We start from the raw sequence: 12,164 nt of genomic DNA, 5'->3' as shown, positions 1-12,164 counted from the left end.
AAAGAAGAAAAGGAGCAAGCTCATCTTAATTTTCGAATTATTAATATTAGCGAAGGCATCATCGACTCAACATCGGTGGCCTCACTTGCCGTTGTTCGCTGATTTTTCAACCTCAGTTTGCTTGCTTCAAAGAAGGGACTTTCTTTGGAGTCGGCCCACCACGACACCATCACTCCCACCACCCGTTCGCTATTAACGCGTTTTGCTGGATCAACTTTTCATCCTCTGCCTTCACTTTCTCCTCCCCATCTGCGTACCTTTTGACAATGATATGACCCATATGGGGAAAATAAACTATTTCCGTAAGTAGACGTCCGTTTTATGCACAAGTCGTTCGCTCCTACTCCGATTTCCCGATGCGTCCGTCTCGTTGTGAGGCTTTGTACTATTAACAGGAAGAAAGCTGGAAATGATAAGCCTTGACATTTTGGTGGGCGGCCTCGAGGACCAGGTCCTGCTCAACTACCAACGTAAGAATGCCTCGACCTGTTTGCCAATTTCGCTAGGCGTTCTACATGCCGACATACTCTCTTACCGATGATCTCAATCATATTTCCCCGTTAATTCCTGATGCTCAAACGTATATTCATATAAGAAGAATAAAAGTCCAGCTAATTTACTCTATCGATTAACTATATTTGTCTAAGACGAGCCAGTCATTGTATTTAGAAAGCTTGACAATGAATTTTTCTCTGGAGAAGACCCATCTTGAGATTTTATCTGAAGTTGAAGTGATTATCTTGTAACTTTTAGCTTTCTATAATTTAAGTCTTGACACTTAATTTTTATCCTTAAGTTTTACGATGTACATACATACATATACATATATATGTGTGTGCGCACGCGCGCCCCAGCCAACATATCGTTGTGTGCATGCATGCACGTGTGCGGGTGTGTAACCAATCCCATTTAGATAAAGAAAAGCTTCTAAAGAGTTTATTTAGCAGTTGAGTGTTCAAGTTAAGTATATTATTCTCTTTACATATATCTATATTTGCTTGCATATAAACCCATTGACAATTTTTTCAAATTTTGATAGCTAATATACATTTTAAGAACTTTGAAATGATAATCATTTAGTGAATTGTTATACGTACATGTATAAAGCAAGACCATTTATCGATCTTGACATTCAACATTTCGCAAGCTAAAGATAGGAACAAAAAAAAGAAAAAAAAAACGAAAAGCAATGGTGACCTTGATGTGGGATTGTGAACATCAGGAGAAACATGTATCCCCATAGGTTATGTTTCACAAATTAAGTTGCTTGATTTAATCGATGTTAAAGGTCGCCGTCATGTCATCTAAACTCCCTATTGTATGGTCTCGTTCGAGGATGGTGCAAGCTAAGAGAAATTCTTAGTCATTAGACTTGAATCCGCACTCTTTGCCTCCACAGGAGATGAAGCATAGAGAAACGCCCATCTCCATATAATGACATCATAGTGCAGGAAATAGATATATAGTCCGACCCTCGATCGAAATCATTTAACATTATACATCCCCAGTTCAGAGCAGGAATATCCAGCTCTTTTTTGTCACCGAAAAAAGAGGACGGAAAAGAAGAAACGGCGGAGGGGGAAAAAAAAAAGCGAAACGGAGGGGTACGTCAGGAGGGAGAGTACATTGGGAGGCAGTTAGTGGGACAAATGGTGTGTTTGGCTTTGCTTTGTAAATAAGCTTTGGGTGTAATATAAATGTTGAAAGTTAAAGCCACTTGGAAAAATGCAAATTATGTTTGGTTAAAACCTTTTTGCAAATGGACTTTGAGTTAAATGTATGTTTGGCAAAAATAAATTTGCAATGAGCTTTGGATATATTATATATATTTATATGAATATATATATATATTTATATATTTTGAAAATAACCATACCCTTTGTCGGCGAGCCATATTTGGGTCGACGGTTGAGGTCGCGCAACCCAAGCAACCGCTACTTGGGTCTCGTGGCCTCAAGCGGCCCTCACTTGGGTGTTGCAAGGCCATGTGACCACCGAGGGCCGCCAAAGGTTGAGGTCACCCTTGAGTGACCTCAACCGAAGAGATGTGCATATGGTTCACCCTCGGTTCTCAACCTCAGAACCGCCCTCTAAGGACTGGTTTTGAAAAATTGGAACCGAGATCCACATGTTTGTTGCATGGATCCACCCGAGAATCGGACCATCGGTCTGGTCTGGTTCCCGGATGGATCCATGGAACCGGTCTCACCAATAGAGAAAGGGACGGACCTGCTATTGTCGAGGGCAACGGCGATTTTTCGAAGGGCCAAATAAAGAAAGGGATGGACGGGCCTACTGCTATCCTTGCGAACCCTAGACCTATTCTTCTTCTCCTCCTCCTGCAACCCTACTTCTTCGCATGCGTGCGGATGGAAGAAAGGTGGGTACTTGGGAGGATTCTGATACTTGGATTTGGAGGGGCGGAGGCGGTGTTTTAGGGTTTCTTCGCTACTGTTTTGTAGCTCCCTTCCGTGCCGTTTCACTGGGAAGCGACGGTGCTCCGCAGCGTTGATGGAGGATGGCGAGCTAGGGAATCTCAAATTTGAGATCTTTCGAGTTTTTGGGGAAGGAAGGGAGCGTGGAGAGACACAGGCTCTCGGGACTTGGTAAGGTTTTTGGCAGTGGGTCGACTAACAAGCATGAAGTTGAAGCTAGAAAATGGTGGTGATGGAGAGAGAGAGAAAATTCGACGGGGTTTGCTAATTAGTAATTTTAATTTTTTTAATATTAAAAATTAATCGGTCCGGTCCGGGTGGGCGGGTGGACGGATCCGCCCATGGAACCGAGAACTCGACCGATACCCACCAATTCCCGGTTCCCTTAAGAACCACCGGTTCCAAGCGGTTCCGGTCTAGTTCCGAGTGGTCCGGGCGGATCCCGGTTCTTTTGCACACCCTTAAACGATGACCATTGGTGCCAGATCTAGCTTGCCGGCGACCATAGCCTTTCACCGATTTGGCGAAGGGTTTGTTCCTCTTTAAAAAAAAAAAAAACTAATGAAAATGAAATTGGAATTTTGAAAAATTAGTGAGGATAATTTTTGAAGAACAAAATGAGTTTTAGTATTTGACCAAAAGCTGAAAGTTCACAACTAGTCTTTACTAGCGTTGGGTTTTCATCCTTCTTAATTCGGACTTTAAAGTAAAAGCTCATTCAAAATAATTGCCTAATAGCCTAGTATTTTCCCCATGGAATTTGGAGGCTGAAAGCCCCTTAAAAATACTAAATCAAATGCACTCAAAATAAGATTGGAAGAAAAAGCGAAGTTTGAAAGGAAGTCAAGTCATTAGGAAAAAACCAAGCTCCTTAGTGTTTTTGGCTTTATTGGCTTTTTCCTAATGTCTGCTTTTGCTCCTTAGTGTTAACTCTCTTAACACAGTCAAGGATGCATAACACAGGCGTTGGGTCCCAACAACAAATTCGAGCAACTTTTTTGCATCCTTGGACTGTCAACTTTTTGTCAACTTTTGCATCCTTGGACTGTCAACTTTTTTGCATCCTTGAAAGTACTTCAATTTGCTCCTTGGACTTCGACTTTTTTGCATCCTTGGAAGTTCTGTGTTATGCATCCAGTCGAAATCAAATGATGCAAAAAAAAGTCGAAATCCAAGGATGCAAAAAAGTTGCTCGAATTTGTTGTTGGACCCAACACCTGTGTTGTGCATCCTTTCTATTGTTATTTTCCTCCAAACCCCCTTGGCTATAAATCTCATCTTCCCTGATCAGCTTTGTCTCTATACCTCACAAAACAAAAGTTCAAGATCAAACGAGCAAGCGAGTGGAGGAGCTCCTGCCAGAGGGCACGTACAAATAATTACTTCTTTCCAAGATCAAATCGCGTTCTGGAATACTCAACAGCTGGCTTTCACACTTCGGCTCTTAGGTATGCACAAATAATCCTAAGATGAGTTTAATTCAAGATGAGCTACTTTCTTGTCAATCTTAATGAGCTACATTCTTGTCAATCTTCATCAATTTTAAATTGAATCAGAGATAAATTTAACAGATATCAGTTTTTAATTCGAGATGAGCTACATTCTTGTCAATTCTTGTCCATCGAGTCAGATAAAATTATATATCAATGAGGTGATAATCAGATAAAATTTCACATATATCAATGGGGATTGGGATGAGAACCGCCCGAACCGGACTAAAGCCACCCACCGGTTCGGTTCAGTTCTTCCCGATTCTGCTAAATTGAGACTGACGAACGGTGGTCAGTGCGGACCGATTATGTACCCATAGTTGGATTCTCGAAAATACGCAACAAAATTATTTAACTTCAGCCCTGAGATGAGGCCTTTCTCTGTGCTCTTCTTGTACAACCGTCGCACTCGGTTGCATCCGGCCAAACGGCATGACTAGCTTTGGTCCCTCGCTATTTAAAAAGGCAACATGCTTGTTTGCCTCTCCTACCATTTGATGTGGGACTAACTTCTCTATGGCTGCGTCACCCGTCAGTCCTTCTCTCCCTCTCTCGCTCTCTCTCTCTCTCTCGCTTCCCCTAGCCTGCAGGAGACGCCCCTTCAAGAGTCCCACATTGAACAAATAGTAAAGAGCGTAAGAGAGTTTGCCCGTAAAATCCACGCTTAGATGGCTGATCCTCGGCAAAATGTCAGGCGTCGAGCTTGAGGGGTATGGTCAATGAACGTGAATGTTGAAGGTCGTTTAATCTTTGTCGAGCATAGGTTGGTTTAGGCGAATGTGAGGGGTCGCTTGGACCGTACGGTTTCCTAACAGGACCGATCGGTCCGATTCTGACCGGTTACAGGCTTGTTTGGTGCTATTTCTGGAAATTGGGCACCGGTCTCTTCGGTCCGTCAGGAGCACGAGAAACGTACGTGTTCATAGATCGATCGCCACGATTGATGTATGCATGTTGTGTATTGTTTGATTATACCAATCCGAAAGAAAGAAATAATAATAATAATAATAATAATAATAATAATAATAATAATTAATCTAGTCGAATGTATGGTAAATATCTTCTCATGGATCTATATGATCCAATGGATATGATTGTATTCAGAACGTGGGAATAGTACTGACTCTAGCAAATCCTTTATCCCTAAAAATGACTCTACCAAATCCTTAGTCCCTTTAATATCTCACTTTTCTTTATTGAATTACATGAACAAAAAATCCTTGATCTGTTGAACATCTCATTTCTACTTGTATACACAATTCTGACATTTCTCTTCTCTTTTCTGTCGGATCTATCTAGGAAACGTCTTATCCTCTCTTGTGTTCTTGGCACCTATGTAAGACCTCCTCTAACTCTTCATTTTGCACAGCTTCTATATCTGTCTCTATCACTTGAACAATACAAGTCTTTTTATATGAATGTGGAATTTTTTTGGCAAAACATTATCGGTGAAGTATCTTTTTCTTCTTCCTTTGCTTGTTCCTTTTTGTTTTTGGCAGAAAAACATTTTACAAAATCTATAAGGAGAAGTCGTCGGAGGGGCATCAGTCAATACCATATGTGGTGGTACTTTTGAGTGCATTGTTGCAATTGTACTATGAAGTCCTGAAGGCTAATGACACTATGACCATCATCATCATCAACGCTAGTGGAATCGTAATTGAACTGGTTTATCTTGTCCTCTTCTCGATCTATGCCTCCACCGAAGAGAAGGTCTCTCCCTCTCCCTCTTTCACTTTTGTGCTTAAGAGTGTAGCAAACCATTGTCCCTTTGTTATCTGGACCATGCGTTGTTCATTAGTTTGCATTTTGAGTGTTCAAGCAAAATCATGACAGGCTGCCAAGCCTGGCCATAGGGCAAAAACTATTGTCTCAACTCCTTATATAATTTGCATTTACGAGCAAGCAATGGCTATTCCCATTGTTATTGTGCGAAGTTTGTGTTTTCACTTATTTGCCGGATAGCTAAAGCTTTCTAACAACCTTACATGTTAGCCCTTCATCAAAATTTAGGGAAATTTACTAAAAAAAAGTCTTATTTAGTCCTAAACCTTGCCAAACAAAATGAAAAAAAAAAAAAAAAAAGGGAAAAATAACAGAGATAAAAATAACAATAACAATAATAAATTCATAAAAAAATTATAAAAATTGTCCGTGTCATTGCCGTTGTGCTACATGAGACAGTTGATGTCTATTTTAGTGATTTTCAATCAAAATTGACTAAATTAATTGAATTAGAAAATTATCAAATGGTTTATAATTAAATTGACTAAATTAAAAGGTTTTATAACTGAATTAACACAATTATAATAGATTTTAGAAGTTTTTTTGATAATTTTCTCCCAAAATTTAGATAATTAATGCATTTAAGAAGACATGCAAAAAGAAAAAAAGAAATCAATTTGTAGGAAATTTATGTGATGGCAAATAAAAATGAAAAACTTTTAGGAGATTACAATTTCTCTCATTTGACGCTATAATCTAAGGAAATTTGTGTGAATCACCAATTTGCGCAGATATACACAGCAAAGTTGATGCTGCTGTTCGATATAGGAGGTTTCGGAGTGACGATGGCGCTGACCATCTTGCTTCTCAAGGGTCAGCATCGCGTCAATGTCGTTGGATGGATCTATGCGACCTTCAGTCTCATGGCATTCACAGTGCCTTTGAGCATCATGGTATTCCTCGTCACTCAATAAGTTTAGAGATGCAGTTCTTTGCCTATGCTGTAGCAACTAAACCAGTCCTAAACAAGAGTTTTGCAATTCTTGAGTGTGTTATCTTGTGTTTTGTGCAGTGGAGGGTGATAAAGACCAGAAGTGTGGAGTTCATGTCGTTCACTACGTCCTTGCTCGTCACCCTCTCTGCCATAACCTGGTTCTTCTATGGCCTCGTTGTCAAGGACTTGAATATCGCTGTAAGTACCATTTAGCTCTCTCAATCATTCAACTCTCTAATGCTTTTCATTGTGCATGCAGCTTTGCAGCGATTTCATTTTTTAAGACACCTGGATGCACCAGTAAAACTTGCACCGGGAATGTTAATATTTTTTTTCTGCATAGCCATTACCGTATATTTCTCGTAAACCTGTTAAGTCGAGTTCTCGTATTTCTTACTTCGACTGAACTGGGAAAAGGATGAGACTTGACTCTGTCCCCTGGTCAATTATAACATGATTGACGCTATCCATCCATCTGTCATTGGAGTGTTTGCATTACTTTTTTACTCATGTTTTAACACATACAAACACCTTCTCTCTCTCTCTCTCTCTCTCTCTCTCTCTCTCTCTCTCTCTCTGTCATATTTGTTTATCGCTGACTTTGAAATTAAAATGAGGGGTCAATTGGGTGTTTCAGGTACCAAATGCAGTGGCACTTTTGGTTGGCCTCGCTCAAATTATCGTCTACATGATATACAAATATGGGAACAAGAAAATGGAAGAGACAAATGAGGGGCACAACCTGCAAGAAGTGTCTCTGGACATGAAGAAGCTGAACCCAACTTCACAGCACCAACCACAAGTAATAGAAATGGATATCTTTCTCAGTGGCAAGCCAATTGAACCAAACGACGATGCTTGATGAATCCATGTCTTTCTAGTAAGTCATAAGCAAGCAAATAATCGCCCAGAGAAACTATAGAGGGTGAAAGTTTTTAGCAGTTTGTATATTGTTGCATTAAGGGTATTAGGCTCCTTTTTATGGCAGCGAATGGAATGATCATATTGGTTATATTTTCCATTTAAGGAGACACATATCTCGGTAATTTGTGCTCGAAACTTCTATTATATAAAGCACTAGATTTGGCAAAAATAATCTTCTCGTTGACACACTTTCCCTTCTAGATCTTCCCTATCCCTTTGATTGGATGCTTCAAGTAGAAGCACGCCTTTCCACACCATATGTTCAGACCACAGACAATTTATGTACTTCTAAGATATCACTTCATTTCCGATGATGAGGAGTTCTCAAGTCATCCGACTTTCAGGACCAATGTTGTAGAGAGTGATTGGACTGATCTCTTATGCATCCCGACTAGCTTATCTAAATTAAGATGTCCGAATACACTAACCTTTTTAAGCAAGTAAAATGAAAGAAGGGCTATGCATAAAGCCAAAGGAGAGTTTTGTTTGAATATTTAAGGATCAAAAGAACAGCAAACAGGAAGAATTGCAGCTACTACTTTGATGAATATGCAAGTAGTGAATGGAGTTATCACCTTCATCTTTAGAGCAATAGGGATGCAAAATGAGGTGAAGAAAACAATCCATACTCGGAGTTATTCCCACTGAGCCTAACAGAAGACATTCTATGGAGACTGCTCTATCTTCAAAACACACTTTTCTACACACTTTGTGGGCAACTAGTAAGCTTATTTTTCTATCCTATCAACTCCACTTTCATTCTCGCTCTCTGGGCTAGACTAACCTTGACATATCATACTGATGAATGATTTTGTTGCCTGACCAAAAATACGGATGATTTTTTCTCACCCCTGCAACAACAGGTTGTAACAAGATAATTGGCAGGCTAGCTCTCTCTTAAATTGCTGTATTAAGCATTTGGTGGACATAAATCAGACATTGCGAAAACAAGAGATTACAAAGTTATTTTAGGAAGCCGGTTGAAGGGATCAATCTAAGAGGAGGGGTTAAGACATATGGATGGCCTGTTGTTGAGCACAAGAACCAATCTGTCGAGTTCCAGCTTCTGCAGCCTGCAGAGCTTGAGCTGATTTATTTATTCCATCAGCTATGTCCTGGCTATTAAGAGGACAAAGAAAAAGGAAAAATTACCTCGAGTTAACCTTTGTCATGTTAATAACAAAAACAGCTTATGAGAAGAGATGAATTACACGTTAAAAATGTTTATCCACGTGAACCTATGCTCAATCTTCAAAGAACTCTCTGCAGTGATCATTCACCACGCAGGATACACATTCACTTGACTCTATCAGAGCATGTCTTACCTTCACATTCAGCATGAAACATCTTACCCATGGAACATATTATCTTGGACGATTTGAGCTCTGTATTCATTCTTCACTTCGAAGTGCTTCAAATCCCTTTTTCTTTCTTTTTTTAATAAGGATGCCTCAACATGAACTTCACAACAAAAGTCCAGACAGGGTTCGACAACTCAACAGCAATGCTAGATGTGCATGTGACAATATAATCGGAAGCTAATTGCATGGCATTCCCTCAATTGTTGATGAAATTAGTTTGGATGCATCACTCGGTGCACGGATTAGCAACTATGACAATATGACTTCAGCTCAAATAAAAGCATATAATCACCTTAGATGTTCAACGCCAGTGTAAGAACACCGATCTCCATGCCGGAGAGCCTAATAGCAGCAGTTGTGCTTGGCAGCTCCTCGCGTGCTGTATCTGCCAGTTTGGAAAGAGACATTGCAGCTCTCTTCATGGCCCGTGAGGGTGTATCATAACCAAGAACTCCTAAAATGATGCTAGATCTACACATAGACCAGACAACTTGAATCATGATCCTTCATTGCATTAAAAGCAATTACTACACATCGTTTTACTCTTCATCCATTAAGCAACTTCATGAAATCATTGATCCAGAACATTCCCAAGAATACAATCTACACATGCTCTATGAATTCACCGGTCAGATAACAAAGCAGAACGATTCATACCACAAACTGAGCCTATCATAACCACGTATAAACAACGCATAATCTTAAACACAATCGGTCTTACATATAATCCTCGGAAACAGCTGCGACGACAAGGCTATGAACGCAACAGAAGTTTGCATGGATCGAATCCCAAGCTCAGTTCTGATGATATGATGGTGTCCCTTCAGTCTCTCCCTCTTCTCCTTCTCTCTCTCTCACCGGCGACGACTTCTGCGTTGAATTTTCCCCTCCTATCACGCTAACTTATTCTCTCTCTCTCTCTCTCTAACTTTGTCGTCTTCGTTATTCGCTTGTCAAGGCCCAAGCCCAAGCGTATGCGGGTCAAACACTTTTTCCATCCCGAGGCTCGGCCCGGTCCAGTTCCTACTCATCTAGGCCTATCTACCGTGCTCGATTGGATCCACAACGAAATGTTGGATCTGATTAACGAGCGCTTGTGAAGGACTTAATAGATACTCAATTTTTAAAATAGCCATCGCATGTATCACAAATACGGTTAGTGCATTGTCGTATTTGCAGGTATTTCCTTATTTGGTTGCTCATTCGTGCGCCCTGTCTTTGAAAATAGAAGAAAGTTTTGCTATTATGTTAGTCATTAATAAACGGGTCTGGCTTAGAGTTTGGGCACGACTCTGCGTGTAGAAATAAGTGTACATTATCCATTTAGCCCCTAAAAATGTTTTGACTACACGAGAAAGACCTTGATACCGGAAGGGTCTAAACATTCTCATAATTTGTGACTTAAGCTTCCTCTTGAAAAAATTGTCTAAAAAGTCCTAAATTTATTGTATCATGGCTAATATTTTGACAACTTGCTAATTTAGTCTTAGACATTTTCTTGTATTGATTTATTCCTCAACACGATTTGCTAAATTAGTCATAAATCTTTTAACAAGTTGTTAATTTAGTAATTCCAACTAATTTTGACTAGATATTGCCGACGTAGTGGCGTAGTCAATGTAGATCATTTTAGGGAAAATTTCAATTAAGGGCCTAAAGTGGAACCATTTTCTCAAAAAAGAACCCAAAATAGACATTGTCTCAAAAAAGGACCTGAAGTGACTAACTTAATTTCAAATAAGGGCCTCAACTTGAAAGCCAACCAAATCTTATTTGCATCTAGGGGTATTTTTGTCTAAAGACTTTTTTTCCTTCTTTTTTTAATTTATTTTCTCCTTCTCTTTCTTTTCTTCATCATCATCGTGCCTTCACCTTTTCACTCTTTATATCGCATTCTCCATAGTCCATCTCTATCTTCCTTGCCGAATTAGCCATCAATGCCCTCAATCTCATTTGTCATTGCCCTCAGCAGCAATTCCAGTACCTTTGTTGAAAGATGGAGATCAATCCAAGCCCTAGATCGAGCACGAGTGGACCAAGATGAGATACTCAGCTCGATTCGATCCCCATATCTTGAGGTCGTGGTCAAGCACGAAGCATGATGAGGTGTAAGCCATTAGCTTGCTGCCCTCATTGTCATCGATGCTTGAATTCAAATCGGTGCTCACACGGACTATGATCGATCTTAGCGAGGAGAAGCCGATTGAAGTGCCTAAGCCAAATGTATTAGAGGTTTTTGAGGAATCTCTATGATACTCATGTGCATTGATTTGTTCGGTGAAATACGTGGTTTTGGGAATTTACGAGCGATTTTGCACTTTTTTCATCTTGTTGTTCTTGAATATCTTTGCGATTTTGAAACACGCAATTTGCGGTTTTTGCAAACCGCATAACTTCTCGAATATCTTTTTGTTTTCTTCTTTTCCTAAATTGTTCAATTGTTTTGCACCTATGCAAGCTCGTGGGTGAGGAGTCCAATGCATTTGTCGAGAAGGAGGTGAGCAAGATGAAAAAAAAGAAAGAAAAGAAAAAGAAAAAAAAAAAAGTCTTTAGACGAAAATACCCCTGACTGCAAATAAGATTTGACTAGCTTTCAAGTTGAAATCCTTATTCGAGACTAAATCGGTCACTCTGGGGCCTTATTTGATACAATGTCCACTTTAGGCCATTTTTGAAAACGGTTCCACTTCGAGGCTCTTAATTGAAATTTTCCCATCATTTTATGTGACTTGACTAGTGCTAACATAGACTTTTTAATTGATTTTCATATTTCCATATTTCATATTTTATATTTGTCTTCTTCTTTCTTTCTTTTCTTTTCTTTCCTTTCTCTTTTTTCCTCCTTTTACAGAGAGTCAGCAGCCATTGAATGAGGCCCACAACCCTCACTCACTACTGGTGGCCACCTCAAGCCATCTATAAAAAGAGGAAAAAAGAAAAGAAAATATAATAATAATAATAAATCAATTTTACTATAAAAAAAAAAAAAAATCACATCAAACTACATCATGTTAATGATGTCCAGTCAAAATTAGCAGAAATAATTAAATTAGCAAAAGGTTTTTAGGATTAATTTGGTAAATTGTTAAAAGATTTAATACTAAATTGACGCAATTAAAAAGTTTAGAATTGAATTAAAAAACTATCAAAAAGTTTAAGATTAAATTGATAAAATTGAAAAGTTTCAGACTGAATTAACTACGTACAATAGGTTTATAATTTTTTAAACGATTTT

General features: G+C 39.2%; 1 protein-coding gene and 1 long non-coding RNA gene across 3 annotated transcripts; one reads left to right on the top strand and one right to left on the bottom strand.

Annotated features, from left to right (window-relative positions):
- The first annotated feature begins 4,612 nt into the window (after positions 1-4,612).
- On the top strand, positions 4,613-7,183 carry LOC104417715 (bidirectional sugar transporter SWEET13-like). The gene is made up of 4 exons (XM_039300231.1): positions 4,613-4,635; positions 5,425-5,638; positions 6,412-6,603; positions 6,723-7,183. The coding sequence occupies exons 1-4, from the start codon at positions 4,613-4,615 to the stop codon at positions 6,855-6,857; spliced, it is 564 nt and encodes a 187-aa protein (XP_039156165.1). The 3' UTR covers positions 6,858-7,183.
- A 1,252-nt stretch (positions 7,184-8,435) lies between these two features.
- On the bottom strand, positions 8,436-9,814 carry LOC104415609. Of its 2 annotated transcripts, none has more exons than XR_005545560.1 (3): positions 9,651-9,814; positions 9,222-9,400; positions 8,436-8,687 (listed from the first exon to the last, which is right to left on the bottom strand). It is a non-coding gene; the product is annotated as an uncharacterized LOC104415609 (long non-coding RNA). The 2 variants fall into 2 exon arrangements; XR_005545561.1 differs by having other exon boundaries at positions 8,436-8,683.
- Positions 9,815-12,164: the final 2,350 nt, after the last annotated feature.

Source organism: Eucalyptus grandis, chromosome 8 (assembly GCF_016545825.1).
Source record: "Eucalyptus grandis isolate ANBG69807.140 chromosome 8, ASM1654582v1, whole genome shotgun sequence".
NCBI lineage: Eukaryota > Viridiplantae > Streptophyta > Magnoliopsida > Myrtales > Myrtaceae > Eucalyptus > Eucalyptus grandis.
The sequence above is the reverse complement of the archived record's forward strand: the minus strand, read 5'-3'. Positions and strand labels throughout refer to the sequence as shown.